This window comes from Labrus mixtus, chromosome 9 (assembly GCF_963584025.1).
Source record: "Labrus mixtus chromosome 9, fLabMix1.1, whole genome shotgun sequence".
Classification (NCBI taxonomy): domain Eukaryota; kingdom Metazoa; phylum Chordata; class Actinopteri; order Labriformes; family Labridae; genus Labrus; species Labrus mixtus.
The window spans coordinates 17,866,853-17,887,727 of NC_083620.1; the positions used below are offsets into that span (position 1 = coordinate 17,866,853).

Consider the following 20,875-nt stretch of genomic DNA (forward strand, 5'->3'; position numbering starts at 1 on the left):
CACTCCATCTCTGCTTTGCTATATTGACCCAGGTAATGGTGATAATGGATGTTATTTCAGCAATAGGAAGATCAAACAGTAAAAGGAACCCTTCTGAAATGTAGAGTGCAAAACCCAAGCCCATTATTCAGTTCAGCTGGGAGATCAAAAAGCTGTTCCCATAAAAACACCTGAAAACAAATGCAGCTCTTGTTGTGCTCTCAGCACTGACACATGCATTGACTAAGGAGTTATGGGTGTTTTTTCCTCTTCTTCTGTTTCCTCGCACTAAGACCTACATCAGTGTCAACAATAGTAATGCAAGGTATTCAGGATTTATGCAAGCCCAAAAACTCCTTATCTCTCAGGATATAGTACTTTATTAATTGCACATGTTAAATAAACAGAGCCTGGTGTGACTATTCTTACAAGAATATAGTGGCACAAGATCCACAAAGTTTGTTGTTTTGATACAGAATACTTAAGAAAAAAAATTTTTGTTTAATTTTAACAAGTAATTGTCAATTTATTTGATTTTGTCTTTCTTTATAGAGATCAACTTTAGTTCCAGTTTCCGCCCAGGGTTAGTATTGTCCGGCCTTTGTACCGTTTCCTCTCCAGGTTTCACTGAGGATCTCGATTATGTTTCTCTAATCCTAACAAGCGTGATTTCACCAAAACAATGTTGGACATCTTCGGACTGATGTTGCACTGTCACGGCCGAGATCAAACACAGGGATGGACCGCTCCTTTTCCGTGTGGTAGACTGGGGAGTCTGTTGCATGGGAACACATAGACAACAGAGTGCCTGAACATCTCAGGACAGAGATAAGACTCCATTTGCCATGATGAACTTTATCTATGATAAGTTATTTTTTTCCATCATTTGGTTGCTGAACCCCCCTGAAAATATTTTATATTCATGCAAAAAGTTGGAGCCTATCCGCTTGTAATGAATAAGGCTAAAGGTGAGAACAGTTACTTCCTACGATTCAAATAATTAATATATAGATTTTTACATATTTGAAAAAGATTTCATTAGTTGGTCAAAAAAGATCCAACAGATCAAGATTCTTGTTCAGTAACAATTTCCAAACTGCTTCACACACAGCTGCTCATATGCATGTAATGAAACAGCCCCAGTCTTGGTTGTGGATGTATGCCGGAAGAGGACTGAATTCAGGGACTTTCATTTCCAGCCTGCTCTGCTGATCCTCTGCCAGATAACTTCAATTTCGTATGAGGCGATCAAGACACAACAATGACGTTTATTGTCTGTGTCCAGCTCACTTCTTCTGAAGAGCAGCAGTTGTTTTGAGCACGAGAAACTCCAGCTCAGTGCACAAGGTGGCGACCTTTAAATGAGCGAGGTCTAATGCGGCTGCTCTTTGGCCCCGCTTAATTAGCAGATGCCACAGGAAGTGAACCGTTTGGCCATGTAGAGTCACCCAAACAGGCCGGCAGCATGCGTGTCTTTCATCCCTAGTGTCATCATGTACTAAAGCAAGATATAAAGCACAGACGCAATCATACAAATTTGCGTAGAGATATTGTTGAAAGATTTATCAGTGTTTTTATCAAACTGACTGAAATCCAAGACAGGGCAAATAGCCCAACAGAAATGATCTCATGACAAATTAAATACCTGAATGACATCCTCTGATCTAACAGCTACACTTTTTTAAATTACAATAGCCTATGTCAAATGAATGACAGGGTGGATATGGAATGTCGGTGAAGGACATCAGCACCGGCGTGAATACAGCCGGAGAAGAAGAAGCAGAGGAAGTGGACGTGATAAGAGTTCATAGGGTGGGAGGAGATCGCAAACAATGGTCATGTTCAAACTTAAACAGGACGCCAGCACAATACGGGGACAGGAAAGATTCATGTGGTTGAAGACAAACAAAGATAATGAACGGTAAAGACGTGGAGAGGTCAGGTTCACGAAAACTAACACTAAACAAAACGTCCAGTCAGATCTAATGCAGGTAGCTGGGAAAGCGCGCCCTTCTCACCCACATAACACCAACTATAACACTCACACGCCTGCCTTCTATAAATAAACCTACATCTGCACCTCACCGTGCGCCATCCACTTTCTTTATTATCGACTACCACAACTGATATGAAACAAAGTAGTCTGATTAAAACAAGATATTGACTGTCAAAGATCTTTCCTTTCTTTCCACATATCTCACCGTAAATGTGGGCATGAGAGCTGTATCTCACTCACTGTGGGAGTGTGTGCATGTCTATCTGTAATACACTGAACAGACAGGAGCTGACAGAAAGCAGACTGAGCTGCTGACTACAACCGGACCTCTGTGCATGTAAGCGGCTAAAAATACATGCAGCAAACTACTCAAGCTAACCATACCTACCATGGAAATTAGCAAAGTGTAGTCATGGGAAATCCAATTAGAAATGTTTCAACAAGCTTGACATGGTTGTTCAGTACATGTACAACTAAGCAATAACAAGAGTTTACATTCCTCCATTTTTATGCATCACAAACACAACCTCAAAAACAACACACCCAGTGTTCTGATTGATTTGAGAATGAGGGGAGAAACTTTTACGTCACAGGAACTTGTTATTGTTATTATTGTACAGCCTATCTTTCTTCAATGAGCCTTTGCTTTTGGTCTGTGCATGGCTGCAATGTCTTGACTCAAAAAAGTATACTTCGAAAAGACACTTGATTTAAGAAATCATTTTAGCATAAACATACAGCCAAGTTACAAAAACACAGGGCTAAAGTGGCTGGATGGTTTACTTCCACTGGTAGACTTTAACTTAAAAGTAATGTAAGCAAAAGAGGGCTGTGCAGTATCACATCATTCCAGTGTACACAGGAGCTGCACAACCAAGGCGTATAGGTACAGAATGTATGCAGGCAACAGAAGTTCATTTATCCCACTTTCATGAGGACAAGTGTCATGAACTGTCAAAAAACGTAAGCAAGGTATAATGATGATGCTAGATAAAATCAGTCTGGACTGTTCCCATCACCCATGATGACATTCCTACTTTGATGACAAAAATAATCAAACTTTCTTTCTCTTGTTGGATTTCTGGGCGCCTACCTATAACGACCTTGACATAGAAATAGTCTGTCTAGTTCTCATCAACAACTCTTCAAAGTCTCGTGTTGCATGGTGAATGAGTTTGTTCCTCGTGCACTCACCTCCCCAGGTGTGAAAGGTGGCAAAAAGTCCGAAGAGCAGGAAGGAAGCGGTCCGTACAGCCATGGTTGAAGGTCTGTACAGCAGTTGTCTGTGCTGAGGTGTGTTTAAATGCGTGTGAGTATTAGTTGAGAGAGTCTGGTCCTCCTGGAAAACTGTGTGAGACAGAAAGAGGGGAGCGGCGGTGCAACGCGCGGAGGCAAATGATGCAGGAGGGGCAGAGACCGGAGGTCCCACGCTGTAAAAAAAATGTCAGTCTTTACGAATCTGTAGTAGCGCACAGTGGCCTATAATGAAACCATATTTTCAAAAACACTTTTTTCTAGAATAACTCGGCCTCCGCTCTTCTTGGCATTTTCATTGAAATGCATAAACTGACACGAGTTGGAAGAACGAGATTAAATGAATAAAAAAGGTGGACATTTTTTGCAGCGTGCAAAAAAAGGAGGCACTTTTAATGAGCGCAGCAGGAGGGCGGCGGTCTGCTTAGAAATACAGCATGGAGTTACAATTTACAGCTTCTGTGTGTTTCCCAAGACTGAAACCTGATATACCAACAGACAGTAGGCTAAAATTATTGAAGCATTCCCAATAGAATCCATGACTGGATACAACTATGGCATGAGACGCTACATGGATGTTAATTTGACATGAGTGGGTGGCAGTGGCGTGTACAGACTTTCTGAAGGGCAGGGGCGAAAAGAAGAAAAAGGACACATACTGCGCGTTCTCGCCATTGAAGAGGGCGCTAAGTTCTGTGTGTTTTCGAGGGCACTTTAGACATGTTTATATGTTACACAAATGGCACATTATATAGCCTTAAAACAACAGACTAACTAGACAGACTACTCAAGTTAGTTTGTAGTTAGGATCAGCATCCATGAGAACTGTGTAGATTCAATGTTGGACTGTGAAGAACACACAGAGACATGGATGTATGAAGGAAATAAATCCCTAGGGGGTCTGGGGGTCCTCCCCCAGAACATTTCCAATTAAGTAGATGCCATTTCTTGTATTCTAGTGCATTTTAACACCATATTAGCACCAGATAATCCAAACTGGTTCTGTGAGATATAGTTCTGGCTCAATATAGATCAAAAAAGGGCCCAACATGAAAGTCATTGCAACAGTAATGTTTCATAGTATTTATTGGTCCTAATAGTCTTCTGGAATTTAGTGTGTTTTCTTCACCTAAGAGGGCACTTTAGTGTGTTTTGCCAATGAGGAGGGCACTTAAACACGCCTTTTTGCCACCCAAGAGGGCAGTTTATCATGTTTTAACCAGCCAAGGGGGCAGTTTTGTGTGTTTTGCCAACCAGGAGGGCACTTTAGCTCGCGTTTTGGTGCATGGTGGATTTGAAGAAGGGAAAACTTAATTCAATCCAAGACAAAACTTGTACCTGCTGCATGATGAAGTCATAAAGCTATACAGAAGACCTTTAGACTCTAACGCGTTCTTTTAGTCACAACTGCTTTGCCTTGGCAAGGAAGGAATGGATAAACAAATAAAATACAAGCCAATTAAATAAAGAAAGGAGCTTTTGTTAATGATAAGAAACCATTTAATTTATGTATCTATTTATTCATTCATTCATTATTAGAGTCAAGAACTATAGTCTCTGCATATGGAGCCCCTTGCTCTCAGCTTAACTTGCACCTGAAGTCATTATTTAATGCTTTACTTAAATTCTAAAGGCTGTAAAAAGTAATTAAAGGAAAAACAGAACGAATTAAAATTAAAGCAGACTAGGAAAAAAAAAGAAAGTCAATAAGAAGAAAAAAAGTCCTTTAGTCCACTTTTACTTTCATCATCCTTTAGGAAACATGTGATTACAAACTGTAACACATTACAACACACTTCCACAAACCTTGCTTCCACACTGAGTAAACTGTCTGTACAGCTGCATTAGTTTAATCTCAGTATGATTTGATCCCATGTGAACTATCTTTCATCTGTTCAGCTGGAAACAGATCAGAGAATGTTGAGACGTGTCATGTACACTGATCTCTGTAACCTTTGCTTCTGGAAAAGACCGTCTGCAGTCTGTGTCTGCCAAGTGGATCACCACTGAGTGTGTGAGCGGCATAGAGCAGGCGATGATACCAAATTCACTACTGCAAAAGAGTCCCAAAAGAAAGCCGTCACACTGGCAAGAACAAATTATGTACTTTATTTAATATTGGTTAGACCAGGACATTTTGTAAAGGTTTCATCATGTTTTCAGAACATTACAGGGGTTTATTTTGCTGTCTTCTCAGCCGTTCCTGCTCTATTTTAAGCATATGATTTTTAGATAACTTTTTTCTTTATTTTTATGTCGTGGCAACTAAATAAAAAGGCCGTGAGAGAGCCGAAGGGAACTTCTTTTCCGCGTTTCTCTCAGCCAAACTCTTACACAGGGAATGTGAAATAGCTCTGTGTGAGGCAGAAAAGTCTGGGATGAAATAGGTAAGAGATCCCATGGGATAGTAAACACCCTGATGCCTTTTTCTTAAATAATTAAGAACTTGGCTAATTCACAGTCCCTGTCCTGAAAAAGCCTTGAAAGACATGTGGTATTCCAGAAATGCAGTCATTACTGTCTCGTGTTCTTGATATCACAACATACTGAGGCTGGCTCATGTTCACATGTCATGTTGCAGTTGTACCTGATCCAAACAGCCACACTGGAAGGTGAGTTGAAGTCTCGGTGGAGTGATATGATATTGTTTAAACATTGGTATATTGACACACACTTGGTCACTCGGACTTGCCCGGACGTTGTTGATAATGTTGCATTAAATTAGTTCACGCAAAAAGTGACACAATTAGTGGTGCCAAAAATGAAAATTGGGCTGGAATAAAAACTATAATACTTCTGTATTGGAATCGCTCAATCATTCAGTAAATGTAATCAGAAATATTTTGAGGTGGGTTGTAAAGAAGATATTCAACCATTCGACAAACATTTCTAATTCAGTGTTCTGTCATACAGGTGAAATTGCCTAAACCCATCCCCCAAACTTCAGTTATCCAATCATACTGTATGCAGCATGAGAGTCAAGTTTGGAGTGTGGTTTTTTGAATATCATATCAAATACACTGGAAAGTGTTTTGAAAGATGAAGCAGACGTGTGTTTTGAATATAAATAAGGTGCCCAGAGTAGATTAAAAAAAAGTATCAAAATAGAGATTAGTTATACAAAAAGTTCACTGGAAAAGACCCTGGTCCCCAGTTGAAGGCCCAAAACGTTTTTATATCCAAGCCAGTTGTAGTGTAGTAGATCTATGAGCTATATAAATGTCAAATAAATGAATTAGTGGATTACTTGTTGGTAAAATTGCATGAAATACATCAAAATAATGAGTTGAGGCTGAAGAACTGATACTACAAAAATAATGATCATATAGGCCTAGATTTTAATAAGTTACTCCTAGTCTAGAGACATGTTATACTATTAGGATGAGGAGATTTTGAGTTACATTGTTAGATATTGAATACTGGCGCTTGCATTTATGTTTATTTGGTTTTGTTATGTAGTTTTTTGGCTTTTTTTTTACCTTGTTCTCTTTTTTTTTTTTACTACTGATGTAGTAGTTTGTTTTCATTTCAGGGTCTCCTGTTTCCACATGTTCAAAGCAGAAATAAAACAGACAGGCAGGAAGAAAGTGTGTCTGCTTTCGAAACACCCTCTGATGACCTGATATCTCTGGTCTGTTTTCCCTGCCATCCTAAAGTCATTACAGGGATCTGCCGGTGGAGATACGAGCTCTGTCGCTCTGTTTGGATGGAAATGTGAGGCCAATGCTGATAACACATAAGAACAACTTTCTCTCCCTGCTGTGATGTGGTGTAGATTGGGTCTTTGGTTAAAAAAAAAAAAATCAACACAACATCCTGAATCCGAATGCTGGATACGGCTTGCACTGAGGGCACAATTGCAATTGTTTTACTCCACACAGTGTGCTTTCAACACAAAAGTTGTATGTGTTTCAATTAAGTTATGCTGAAATATCTAATATAAGAGTCTAGATTATCAGAAAACTACCTGATATTACCTACAGAGGGGCGCGTTAATACATACTGGATTTATGTAAGTTAAAGAGTGTTGATGAGTTCATTTCCTTTGTGGTTACATATAGGCCTTATGGTTTGTAGCGATAGCAGAGCAATACCCATTTTCAAAACAATTACATTGTTCAGCCACTCAAGGTCAGTAAATCATGACTGTACCTTCATGTCTGCAATGTGACCAGAGCAGGCACAAGTTTCAGCTACTGTACAGTATGTGTCTCTGGCCAAGTTTTATAAAAAGATACTCTTTTTTTCCCGGGCCCTCTTAAAATTCCTTGCGGACAAATTGCAGGAATGTCCCCTCTTCACCCTTTATTTAATATGATACATCCTGGACAGGGCATTTGGGAATATAAGGAGGCAATGGTTTTGGGAATGAGACTGAAAAAGGAAAACAGAAGCAGGAAAAGCACCATCCCCTCCCCCACAGAGTTCCCAGGGACTACAAAGTCCTAAACATGACATAAAAGTACGTCCCAAGCCTGGTCACAGGGGGAAACCTCCACCTATCAAATTAACCCAGTTAATCCCCAATAAAATGTCTGGTCAGTTAGTATTTTAAGGATTGAATTGCAGTAACAGCATTTTCTTCATATGTATGGGGAAATGTACTTGCAGTAGGTTCCTGTAGGCCTACAATAGGCTGTTGTAGGCTCATTTATTCTAACTATTGGACAGAGGAGGGATAGCTTTTTCAGTCTGCTTCCAGACCTTATGCTAAACTATGCTAACCAGCAGTTAGCTCTATGCTTATCTAAGGACTATTAAGGACAGGAGAATTACATGAAATCAAGTTTGCAATTGAAAAAAAAAACATGTAAGGCATAATCAAGTTTCACTGAGTGCCCTGACTCATCATATAAACACCATTATCTTAACGGAAATTGTTTGCATTCAACTTTGATCTTTAAAGATTTCCACTCCTGGGGCACTGTTTCGAGTGTCCCTCCATCCACCCCTGCATGTGCCAATCCTTTGTGATTGATGACTACGACTTCTGTTTATCTCAGCGGGGCTCACAGTGCGGAGCTCATTGGCTAAGGAAAGTCTGAAGGAAGGAAAGAGAGGAAAAGAAGTCATTCTTTCCGAGCTACTGAGGCCATACCCGAGAGCTAGTTGTTTTGGGGGACAGTCTACGCGGCATGAGAGAAGGCCATTGTCCGAGCTTCTCCAGAGGATGGGGGGCTTTTGACTGTCCATTGGTATGGAGAGGGGGCTTGGGGGAAGAGTGGGAGAGAAATTTGAATTGCTGGTAAACTACGTCACAGCAACAGGGATTGTGACAAAGAGAGACTTTGATAGCTACATGGGACAAGAATTAAATAACGCTTCTTCATGGTGATTATATGTGATAGAGGACATTAATCATAATAAATCCACCCACTGGCATGTTTCTTTAGTGTGTCAGCCTGAGAAGATTTCTGTATAAAATGAAGACTAAATGAAGAAGAATAAAAAGGGTTGATTAAAAGGTTGGATAAAAGGTTAATAGCTTCAGTTAAAAAAAAACATCCAGTTTCAAATCCAAAATTATATGGTTTTCATTCCCACTTGTAAGACTCTGTTGCAATTCTACGTAAAATAAGAACGTTAACTGAATATTTTGGGGGTTTACACACTTGATTGAATTAAAAAATTTAAAACTTCAACTTGGGTAATGTGAGTGATGGGCAGTCTATGATCTCACTCTATACTTTTTTGTTCAAGACAGATGCAGGATAATGAGTCATGATGCAGGAAGCTGCTACTTCTGCCTCCAGACTCATGAACATCCTGCAGATGCACAGACGAGGTCCTGAGAAGAGCAGGAATGTCCCACTGAGGGACCCCTACAGTCTCAGTCATCCCGCTCATATCTCTCTGATCACATCAGGAAAATCTTCACTATGTCTCTATCTGCATGAGCTTTTTATCCCAATCCTTATTTTCCTGCCTTTGTTCTCTTTTTTCGTCTCTCTCTCCATCTCTCTCTCTGTGTAGTGGAAGCCACAGGTTTGTGTCAGAGGGTTTTCTGTGGAATGCGGGGTCCTGCCCCGGGTCCCCACCAGTCTGCACTCCAGTGATTTCAACTGTATGGAGTTCCCAGGGAAGCACACTGCTCTGCTGCCTACTCCCTCTCTCTAAAAAACACACACACATTCTGTACTGTAGATGTGTTCTGGCTGTAAATGTATGTGAGTGCAGTTTACTGACTGGCTGGCAGCCAAAGTCATCATTGACTGAGTTGATCTGAAGTAAACTATGAAAAAAATAAACTATGAAATCTGGGAACATGACATCAGACTTAAGGTCATGGTGGTGATGACAGATTTTCAAGATCATGGGGAAACTGGTCTTTTCTGTTGGGTGGCAGTAGGTCTGTAAGGACTTGGGTTGGGAAGCTGAGGTGCCCTTGGGCAAGGCACTGAAACCTAAACAGCCCTGGTGCGCTCCCTGTGTAGCACCCCCACTCTGACATCTCTCCAATAATGCATGTCCACATGCTTAAATCTAAATGCATCTGATCGCAGGTTCACACAGGTGACCTGGGGGAGTTGTTTCTTCTTCTAAGACTCCGATTTGACTTTATGAACGATACGTGTTATCCATAGTAAGGCGCTAGCTGACAGGATTGATAGGTAGGCGTGATGTAATAGTTTGTCAGGAAGGTTAAAAACCCGCCTCAGCTCCAGCTCTCAGTCTGTCGTTAAGTTGACTGAAAGTTAGGTGGAAACAGCCTTTCCAGCATTGCGGCTGCTGCCGTAACAGAGGACTGACGTCACTCAGGCTTCGTCAATTAATATTTACAGTCTATGGTTCTACTGTACAAACTATAGTGATGGTTTTTGAAAGGTGAGTCCTCTTTATACAAAACGGTACAAATTAACATTGTAGACACTGTTGCTGTTATATTATACTGTAAAAAAAACAAAGATACTGTATGTCAGGCAATCTGCTATTCCCGAACTAATGATACTTCATAAGTGGACAGGAAAATGTAACATCTTAATCAATATTAAAATATAAAAACCCCAGGTCATGAATTAAAAATTCAAGTTTCCTTTTTCTGGGTAGCTGTATGACTGACTATTTCTTTGAGAGACCAAAAATGTCCTTGAGTCCCCATTGTTTGTCTGCATTAGAAAAACCTCCACTAGTTTAAATTTAACAACCCTTCAAACTGACACAGAGCATTAAAGAGTGGTTTCTGGGGAGTGGCAGGGACAAAGAGATGGGAGGGCAGGTCAAATGTTGCATTGCTTTAAAGGGTGGAAATGACCCAGCGGGTGAGAGGTCCAATTGCTGCAAAGTTGGTCATCCAAGGCCCCTTGGCTGCTTGTAGGAAACACGTCAAGGGGTTTGTTTGTCCTTTTGTCTCTGTTTCATCCTGTGCAAGCGTCTTTTGTTTCCAGCGGTGGTCACACCGTGTAATTTCCCATGGGGGCATTCATTTTTGAGAATGTTTGTTAACTTTGACTTGACAACTTTGAGGATCAGCTTCTAGGTCTTAGTTCAAGATGGATTTCCCATTTTGTCAACACTGGCTGATTTTGTATCCAATCTTTGTATTCGCTAGAATGGGCCTCTCAGTTTGCTGCTGCCCAGTTGTGGATTATATGTGCCAAAAAAGAGTAAATAGGAAACTTTGTTCTTTCATTCCCACTTGTAAAATGTTCATATTTGCTAGATGTCACAGTGTAAAATTGACAGCAAAGAATAAAGAGACATCCAAGCTACTCATCTTGCGTCCTATACACAAGCAATTGATAAACAGTAGACACAATTATGTATTATGTATCATTTAGAGAGGAAGAAAGGATTTGGTTTGGTTGACAAACACAAACACAGGAAGCTGACTACTGGCCTGCTAAACTACCAGAGGGATGGTTAGCTACCATAAAAGGAGCAGGTCTAGACCCTCCCTGCCAGAGACCAAGTAATGCACAATACCTTTTATAGCTTCTTGCAATGCTCCTACATATTCCTGTTGTATCATTAAATGCTTAAACAAATGCTGTTGTCCAGTGTCCAAAGGTTCAGAGCAGGATTTCCCATGATCTTATCAGACATAGTTTCCCTTAGCGAAAAAAAAAGAAGTTCAGTGTTGAGCAGCTCAGATGGGGAGGATGAAGTACAAGGCAAGGAAGGAAATACTCCTGATCTTGTTCAGGATTTCAATGCCTCTGTATTTCATTGTTGCGTATATGGCTGAGGTAATGGGAGAGTATGGCTCTGTGTTAATGTAGATGGAATGAGCTCAGGAAATACAAAAAATCTGGGGATGCATTAAAGGTCAGAATGGCGTAATTGACAGCAATCTTGGTCAATTTTCTATTTCTCTCTAACACACACACATGCATACTCACACGCACGCACAAACCCACAAACATATAAAAGTTTCTAAAGCCATTTTCACATAAACATAATTTCAAGAGGACTGCTCCGGATATTCTCCTGACCTGGCTGTTGACATAAGCACCTCACAGACGGAGACTATCCCTTTCAGACTCACCGGGATAGTCTCCTGAGGTAAGAGGTGACATAAAAAAACAACTCGGAAGTAGAGGAAAAAGCAACGGAGTCCACTTTACGATGCTATAATGACAATATTTGCCTTCATATCAATGCTACGTGTAGTTCAACAGAATCACACTATCAACAAAAGAGCGGAAAACAACATACTGACAAACAGAAAACATTATGCAGCTGTTTAATTACGTGTAGAGATCGTAGCTGTCACATGCATTAGACTCTATGCACCGTGCAGCAGTCACAGTATAGAAATGTCACCACCCTCTCAGATTTGCTCGAATTCTATAAATAATATCCTGCTGCGTTATCACATCAGCTCAATCAGACTTGCTGTGGAAAAAAAAATAGGGGTCTGGCAGGTGAAACTCCGGATGAAGTCTGAATGAAAAATGTGCCGTTGACACATACAGCTCCTGTACACCAAATGTTTTTCACAAGTTTTCTGCAAGTGTGAAAGCCCTATAAGAAACAAATAAAAGTTTTCTTTATAACTCATATCTATTTATTTTGGAAACAAGTCTGCAAATGATTAAATCTAAATTTCAAAAACTCTTCAGACTAAAACATTTACAATAAATCAGTAAATGATCAATTGAGTTGAAATAAAAAAAATGTGGCAAGATAGAAAGAAAGAGTAAAGGATATACATAATTGTAATTTCATCATTTTCTTATATGTTTGGACTGTTTTATTTTCCTAATTTTCTTTAAATTTCTTCAAGAAATAAGCAACTCATAAAAAATACAACATATAAAACAGTAAAAACTAACTAAAATGAGATTGTGAATAAATAATTGAATAATACTTAAAAATTAAGGATTTTATCATAACATTTGCAGAGTTAGACGATTAAATAATTAAATAATTATAAGACAACAAAATATTTTGATTTTGACCATCATGACTGTTAAACTTAATTATTTTAAACATTTAAATTAAACATCAGAACTTTTAACTTAGTATTGTAAATGTTTCAATATTATTTTATTATTTATAAATATTAATTACATTTATTTTTAATTGTACTTATGTTGCAATGTTGCGTTTTTTTTATTTATAAAATGTTTACTTTTTGTTTCAGGTCTTTTATTTTGACGTATTTGTGATGTCACCGGAAGCTCAGCTGATATGACCAAAACAAACATGGCGACTAAAATGACGCTTTACGATGCAAAACATGCCTGGACAGTGTTTTTACTCGTCTTGGGTGGTTTCACTTGTTGATTTAATGGGCATATATCATCTACGAAGACTAACAAACTCGTCAAATGTTTACTGGGTGAGTTTTGAACGGGTAGCCGAGACGAAACCCGGAAAATGAACGGAAGTGTATGCCTCTGGTTTGAACCTAAACATCCGCCTGTGTAACGCGTGTGTTTACTATCATAGCTCGAAGTCTCAGCCGAACAATAGTCAGAAAATTATTTTCAAAAACTTAATCGAAACGAGGATTATTGTCACGTTACTGGTCCGCCTTACACAAAGGACAAAGTAACGACTCGGACAACATGTAGTCGATATTAAACTTGCCTACTTCTTCTCACTATGAAACAATAGGACATGGACCTGGAAACCACCTGAAAGCGTGAAGCCTTTAACATCGACAGTTTCAGAAACATTACCATGGGTTTGGTAAATTTCTTTATCTCAACAGTAGGAAAATGCCTGGACGCCGTCTGTTTGCTGCTGGACCTGAATTTCCTCATCGTCCACAGTGTGGTGCGGACTGTACTGGCTGTCATCTCCTTCATAACCAGCCTGCCCACCCTCCTCCTCAACTTCATGCTGGAGATGGGAAACTTCGTCGTGTTTTGCTCGATGTCCACGGCAGAGGCGACGACAAACGTGGCCCACGGGGCGGTCGCCATGCTGGGGAGGTTGCTGCTCGCTCTGGAGGGGCTACTGGAGAGCCTGAAGATGGTGGGTTACCTGTCCATGCACGTGCTGCTTCGTGGCAAGGAGCACCTGTGCCGAGGTCTTCTGTCATTGCTCGAGGGCTGTGGCATCGCCGCCAGCCTCGTGGTCTACTTCGCCAACACGGTGGTCAACTTCGCACTCATAACAGCCCAGAATATTTACCTGGCGGCTGTCGGCGTGTGGCAGACGGTCTCCAGTCCGCTGCAGAAGGTGCTGGAGCTCACGCTGACCTCCTTCACCTTTCTTTACAGCAGCCTGGCTGGAACTTCGGCGTTCCTGTGGTCACCTTGTAAGCTGGTGTTGGACTTTTTGGTTTCACTTGTACACATATTTGTCAGCATCTTTATATTGAACATCTATGGCCTCCTGCTCACTGTCACTATTGCCCTGACTACCACTATCTACCTGAACCCTGAGCTGACCCGGGAGGCTGCTATGCGAATCATGGATTACATCAACTCTTTCCCTGCCTTGCACAGACTTTTACTAACGCTCCGAAATCTTACTTCAGCCTTGCAAAATGCTCCGCACGTTTTACGCAGTGCCGTGCAGCGCCTGCCACGGATGCTCAATCACCTCTGCATGTTAGAGAGAGGACTTTGGCAGCAGTTATCTCGACTCAGCAGCCGGCTCAGTCTGGCTCTGAGGACTCAGCTCCACAGGGACAACAACAACAGAGAACGAGGAGATGGAGACCCCGCAGAGGAGAGGCGGGACCCACCAGACGGGAGAGCAGGAGATGGAGTCCATCAGGAGCTGCTGGATAATGTTTTCCCCTGCTCAAGCACCGACAGACCACTGAAGAAGCAGTCACCTCCAGGCGAGGAGAGCAAAGCGCTGCCTGCTGAGAATCTGCTGACTCTGCTGAAGGAGCAGGAGGACAGGAAGAAGTGTGTTATCTGCCAGGACTGTACCAAGACTGTGGTTTTGCTGCCATGTAGGCACCTCTGCTTGTGCAGAGATTGTACGGACATCCTGCTGAGGCAGCCCATCTATCAACAGAACTGCCCGCTCTGTCGGCACATGATCCTCAACACCATGGATGTTTACCTATGAAGGCCTGACAGAGGAGGATCTTTTCGTGACTGACTAAATGCTACAACCAATCTTTAAACTTATACCACTGAAACGATGCTGTATGAGCTATGTTTTGTTTGCCTGGTTGTTTTGAAGGTCTGGTACATTTTTCTTGATAAAACCAAAAGTATCAACGCCTTAGTCCCTCTTAATGCTTTCCTGGCTTAGCTACAAGCTTCTTTATTTTCACTGAGTTTATAAAACTTGAAAAACAGCTCTGTAGCCGGGCTCTGTAGTTTCAACACTTACTTACATAAGCAATAAATGTTGTAATCAGGCTCAGAATAAACAGGCTAGACTGGTTTAAAAAGGGTATTTTTATTGTTGGTTCTGTATTTGTTTAGGTTTATTGCTTTAAAACAGGAGAATATCATCAGATTGCTCTTACAAGATGAGGCTTCAGATCTGTGCAACTTTTTGTGAACAGAAAATAAATGCAGAAGATAACACACGTTGTTTCCCAATGCCATACTGTAGTATGTTCTAACTGTATACAGTAGGTACTACAGGTAAATTCTGTTCTTTCTATACAGACTGCTTACAGTTTGTTTACAAGAAATCAACATAAACTGTTTCAACTTGTGGGAAATAGTAAAACAAAAATATGAACAGTCAAATAGAATTACAATTCTAAAATGCCACAACTAAATAATGAGTCAGAAAAAGTAAAAAAAAAAAAAACGTTACGTTGCCACTCAGTTATTTCTTCTGCATTGCATTGTGGGATAACAGTTCCAAATAGTTTTTTAGCGAGCCTTTATTTGTAGAAACTTTTCTTGCGGTTTTGGGTCACTTTTGTTGAAATGTTCCAGTATTGATATGTTCAGTCTCAGGTCTCGTAGCCATGGTAACCCGTCAGTGCTCTCCCTGATGCTGAAATGTTTACCACCGCTCATGTCTTAAGATGTTGCTGTTAGTGAGCCAAGTTGCCGAGTAATGAAACTTGCACTGCTTTATGTATGAATGCTGTGTGTATTTATTTTTTCAATGAATGCTTTTTTGAATAATACATTTATAAAAGATGGCTACTTCTTACAGAAAAATGTGAAGAGTTAAGAGAGGTTTGGTGTGTTTTCTGAACGAGATTCATAACTTTCCAGTCAGATATGTTGAACTCCAGCTTTGTTTCAGACTAAAGTTCTATAGATAGAGCTCCAGTCTCTCAACAGGCATATTGCAATCACACGCAACATGTAATCTGAAGGTTTTATCGTTCCTCTGTCATTGTAATAAAACACATTTCTGCTCTCTAAAAGGACCATAAACTAATAAGGCCTCAACAGCATCAGCTTTGTTTCTCTTTTCTTGCTTTTAAAGCCAGACTGTTTTTGGCCACTGTTCAAGGTTTACAGAGCATTATTGTGATAAGATTGAACATTTTATTAAGGTTGTTGGTGGTGTGATGTTAGATCTGTTGATTGCCCTAATTTGCTTTTAAAAAGTGAATATATATTTTTTTGATTTGAAGAAATTCGATTTCTGCCGTTTGTGTGAGTGGAGCTATATCCTGACATTCTTTTCCATACAACATCAGTCAGATGTCTTGAAAGTTGTTTCAATGTCAAATCTATAAAACTGTAAATAATTCCGAGGGACCAGACCTCTCCATAACTAAATGATAGCAGTTGAATGCAAACAGCCCACATGACCTTCATCTGTTTTTATTTGCAGGTTGTACCACAAAGTGTGAGACTGTGATTTGAAGACTTGAATGTTATTATTTTTTTTTTTTAAATGCTTTGGCTGCCATGTAAATGGCAAGTATTGTGTTAATAATAAAACAAAGACTTAAACTGTCTAGATGTTGTCACAAACTCACAGAGAAGACACATGGAGAATACCAAATTCTATAGTCCAGTCAGATAACTCACGTTTGCATTTGTTGGAAAAACTTATTACCGCAGCAGAACATAGTTTGTTTTAGGCTCTGATCGTGTCACTACTAGCAGTTTTGTTGTACATGCAGAAATTTGAAGAGTGATGGGATGATATCTTAACCCCCCCCCCCAGTTAGAGCCTACATGAGTGCTGTACTGGACTACAGGTCAAAGCTGACGATGAAGAGACCAGAAATCTTGCAGCTTAAATACACCGCAATTGGTTGGAGATGTTGTCAGGTGATAGGATGATGGGTGTTCATTTAATGATCCCTGATTTTTTTTCAGGGCTGTAACAAAGAAGCTACTGATTGATTCAGTGATACAACTGAATCAATTGAGTGTAGAATATCAGCAGTTAAAATAATCTCCATAACAAGTTAAATACACTGATGGCGTTGTCTTAAAGTCCTACAATTTTGTTAAGCAGTATATAATCTAAATATATCTAGTGTACTCACATAGTAAGAAATCAAAAAAATATTTCAGATTGAGAAACTAGAAAAATATTTTAAAATGTACTGGATTACTCTGTACGAAAAAAATTGAAGAGCAACTTCACCCAGAATTTGAATACCAAGTTTCAACAGTTCTCTCATCTCGCCCCTTTTTTCTGGTACACAAAATACCTGGCAAATGTTATTGTTGTTTGTCTAAAGCATTAGAGATGCCTTCAGGTACAGCTCAGAAATAGTTGCAGGCAAGAGAAAAACATCACACACAGCCCTTTTTTGTGGAAATTAAAAAAAAAAAAAAAAAATCCAATTTATGACCACTGAATTCCATTTAGTTGCATCACTTTAAGTCCTGGTATTGTTCATGCCCCGTTGTCACACTTTCATGGCCACTTCAACAGAACAGAGTTATAATTAAGGTTGCCTCCTCTGACACGTCAAAAAGGCTGCTGTGATTAAAGCACGTTGGCAAGAAGTAAATCACACTGCACAACCAGATATCCATTTTACATCCATTCACACATAGTTTATTCTTAACTCTATCTTTTACCAAATCAGGTTCAAATTATGTCACGGTCAGTTCTGAACAGTCACACAGCCCTCAGTGTGTCCCCGGGCTTTCACATGTAGAGATTTTGATTAGTAGTATACAGTAGGAAGTGTGTCTCTGGGGGTTTGAAACATGAGATTACAGATTCCTTTTTACATGAATGCACTGAGACAGGGTTCAATGTTTATGTCTTACATCTGTGAGGATAAAGGGGGTTGCTTGGGGGGCTGCAGAGTCAGAAGAAGGAGGCCCCTAATGGCCTAATGGGACCACTTCCACCAATGTATGACCATTCACAAGGGCTTTGTGGTTTTCAGATTTATTTGTGTTCCCAATGTTTCGCTAAAAATATCCGCAGATCAAGACTTTGTATCTGCTAAAAAAAGAAAGAAAAAAGAATGCACTCAATGACCTCTCAGTGCATCGTAGTGCATGTTCTTGCAGTGGTAGTCTGATTTGGAAACTTGGCAAAGAACCTTACAGTATCAGGGATGCAACAGGGATTTTTATATCTAAAAGGCGTGTGCAAATTTTCTACTGGAAGACAAAAAAGGACACACTAGTTATGGCTCATGATGGGCGTGCTCTGCCTCAACACAGTTTATGTATTAGTTGTAAATGAGGATGGCGTTAACAGAGGAGAGGAAGTATGAAGTCAGGGGAAGAGCAGGGAGGAGTAAACCAAATGGAGCTTTATACCCTGGGGATTTGGTCTCTTTCTTTTGGCCCCCCCCCCTGGTACTGGCCCGGGAGCAGTGTGGGAAAATGTCAGACGCTAGTGCACCCTTCCCTCCCTCTATTTTTATTGTTTATGATCACTATCAGCATCCTGCAGAAATCAGAATTCTCCATCATCTATACAGTTTGTATTTCAATCTTAGTCTCTTAATCAATAAGAACAAGACGGGCTCAAGCCCACATGTATGCTGCTAAAAAGTCAAAGATATTGGCTGATATTGGCTAGCATACCAGGAGGTGGCATGACCCTCATATGATGCAAATACATACACAAGAAAGATAAGAATCTTAAGAATTAAAAAAACATACAAGAACAGTCACTGAATGTAAATGACGAACACCGATGTGACTGTAATGTGTCGGGACAGGCGGCTCATTAACCCTGGCATTCACCCAGACCTGACTCCACTGTGATGAAGGGCTTTGTTGTGATACATCCAGATAATAACCTTGAATAAAGGCAGTGTATGATGGATGGGCTTTGAAGCTATTAAAGTGGGGGCTCCTGAAGGAAACTGGATGATAACCATCATGCAGGGTTAGGGTCACAGGACTCATCATGAGTCACCCCCATTCCACTTAACCTTTTACTTTCAGCCTGAAAAGTGCCACTGTTCCTACACAAAAACATCGATGGCAAGAGAGAGGTCTCAAAAATGTGTAATATAAATGTCCTGCTAGTGACTTCAATGTGCATTTTGGTACTCTGATCCAACCGATCCAAATAAAGGTGGAATAAACACTAAATGTTGTTGTAGATGATTATGATGACACAGTAACTAAATGAATATAAGCTTTGTAAGTGAGGAGAATCATTTTAAATTGTAGGCTATTCTAGATTTCATCAGGAGCCAGGGCAGAGAAGCTCATATAGGAGTAATGTGATCTATTTTCCTAGTTCTAGTCAATACACATGCTGTAGATTAAAACGATTAAAATGACCCCTCTGGTGAAGCATTTTTTTCCAACACAAAAAGGAATTTGTCCACATCATTTTCAACGTTTTATAGATAATGCCATAATTCATCAGTTAATAAGGGTTTATAGAGTTTCAAAATCACAATTTGAATTGTGTGCTAATCATCTCTTACAAGAAGGTAGTCTATATAGTTTCAGATGGTTTATGGATTTGAAAGAAAACACTTGAGCTTCTTTTGTAGCCAGTAAATTCTGTTTAAGGTAGAAGTTAATGTAAATGTCTCTTTTGTCACATCCGTACAGACTACACTTTTGATAAAGTCACGACATGTACGGACTGTTGAGTCAGCGGATTCTACTATCAGTTCTGTACTGATAATACGAAACACGAAGAGGTGTTACTTTGATCAGATGAGAAGTGTTTGAGTGGCTGAACTGTGAAACAACACTGCCCCCTGCTGGACATTTTACAACTTCAAAATACTGCTGAACCCTCTTTGATTAGAGTAATGCAAAATCCTTTTTTTCAGGTAATAAGGAGATTATGATGCTCTGAGAAGATGTGCTCAATAAGACACCTTTTCATTTGGATGTGATTGGGGATTTTGTCATTGTTTTCAGATAAAAAATACCGTTATGTGTAATTATGAGTACATTTCGAATGACCCCCTGGAGATTAATAAAGTATTTCTATTTCTGATTCTGATACAAGAAAATGTATGTTTCTTATTTGAAATACCTTGACTGAAATGAAAGAGCACATTCTATCTTGCTTGTGTGGTTCAGCAAAACAATGAAGTGACAAAGGACACGTCTGTGAAGCACTGGGTTATCAAATCTGTCAATTGGTGGGAATATTTCTTGGCTAAGGACAGAACAACAAATCCTACTACATATGATACCTTGATTTGGGATTTTATGGCTTGTTATGATCAAGCAGTATACTTGTTGCATTGAGGCATAGGGAGTGAGATGGTCAGGGTGGTGCTAATAAAATGTGTCAGTCATTCAGCCAATCAGAAATGAGTAAGAGCTGCCACTTACTGGAGACATAAACAGTTGTCTTGCACAGTTAATTTTGGTTGGAAATATTGATATATATATTTAAACTTAAGATGTACAGAAAATGTAATTTAATCAGATAAATTGAAAATGAAGGGAAAAGAGTTTTAGTGATTTGTTGCAGTGGGGGAAAACACTTTTATCTGAGTGTTTTCTTAAATCCCTGTTAGGACTTGTAGCATACACTCCTGTCCATCAATTACTATCAAAACTACACTTCATCTGCTATGACACATTTTCCAGATGTCAAACTCCTGCCCTCACTTTACCCAAACAGACACCCGTCTACCAATGAGAGCTCAGTATGTTTGGGTGAAGTCACGTCTGTTCCTCCATCGGCTTCAGGCAGTTAGAGAGCAATTTACAGGCCGTGAACTAATGGAAATAACTTATTGATGCCAGGGGAAGATTGATCAACTCCGTACTTCTCTCATTCTTCCCTGGAGGGAAAACTTACGAGGAGATATTTAAAGCTTTATTATGTGCTTAGGGAATGAAGTGAAAATAACATTTCCTCATGTGTGAGTCTGCTGCATTTCACAGGCTC

The 20,875-nt window shown here is 39.9% G+C and overlaps 2 protein-coding genes across 6 annotated transcripts in view; one reads left to right on the top strand and one right to left on the bottom strand.

Moving 5' to 3' along the window:
* The window catches only part of mcamb (melanoma cell adhesion molecule b), a 34,890-nt gene extending 31,537 nt beyond the window's left edge, over positions 1 to 3,353 (bottom strand). For 2 of the 5 annotated variants that reach the window (XM_061046629.1, XM_061046627.1), the window contains exon 1: positions 3,170 to 3,352. In XM_061046629.1, coding sequence (XP_060902612.1) covers positions 3,170 to 3,233 — 64 coding nt within the window. In that variant the 5' untranslated portion in view covers positions 3,234 to 3,352. Of the gene's footprint in view, positions 1 to 3,169 lie in introns of all 5 variants that reach the window. The other 3 variants (XM_061046628.1, XM_061046625.1, XM_061046626.1) reach the window with 3 other exon arrangements.
* A 9,424-nt stretch (positions 3,354 to 12,777) lies between these two features.
* On the top strand, positions 12,778 to 16,526 carry rnf26 (ring finger protein 26). The gene has a single exon (XM_061046630.1). The coding sequence runs from the start codon at positions 13,358 to 13,360 to the stop codon at positions 14,705 to 14,707; it is 1,350 nt and encodes a 449-aa protein (XP_060902613.1). The 5' UTR covers positions 12,778 to 13,357; the 3' UTR covers positions 14,708 to 16,526.
* The last annotated feature ends 4,349 nt before the right edge of the window (positions 16,527 to 20,875 follow it).

Excerpts from the sequence above, each read along its gene's own strand:
- rnf26 (XM_061046630.1), top strand. The coding sequence starts at position 13,358 with ATGGGTTTGGTAAATTTCTTTATCTCAACAGTAGGAAAATGCCTGGAC.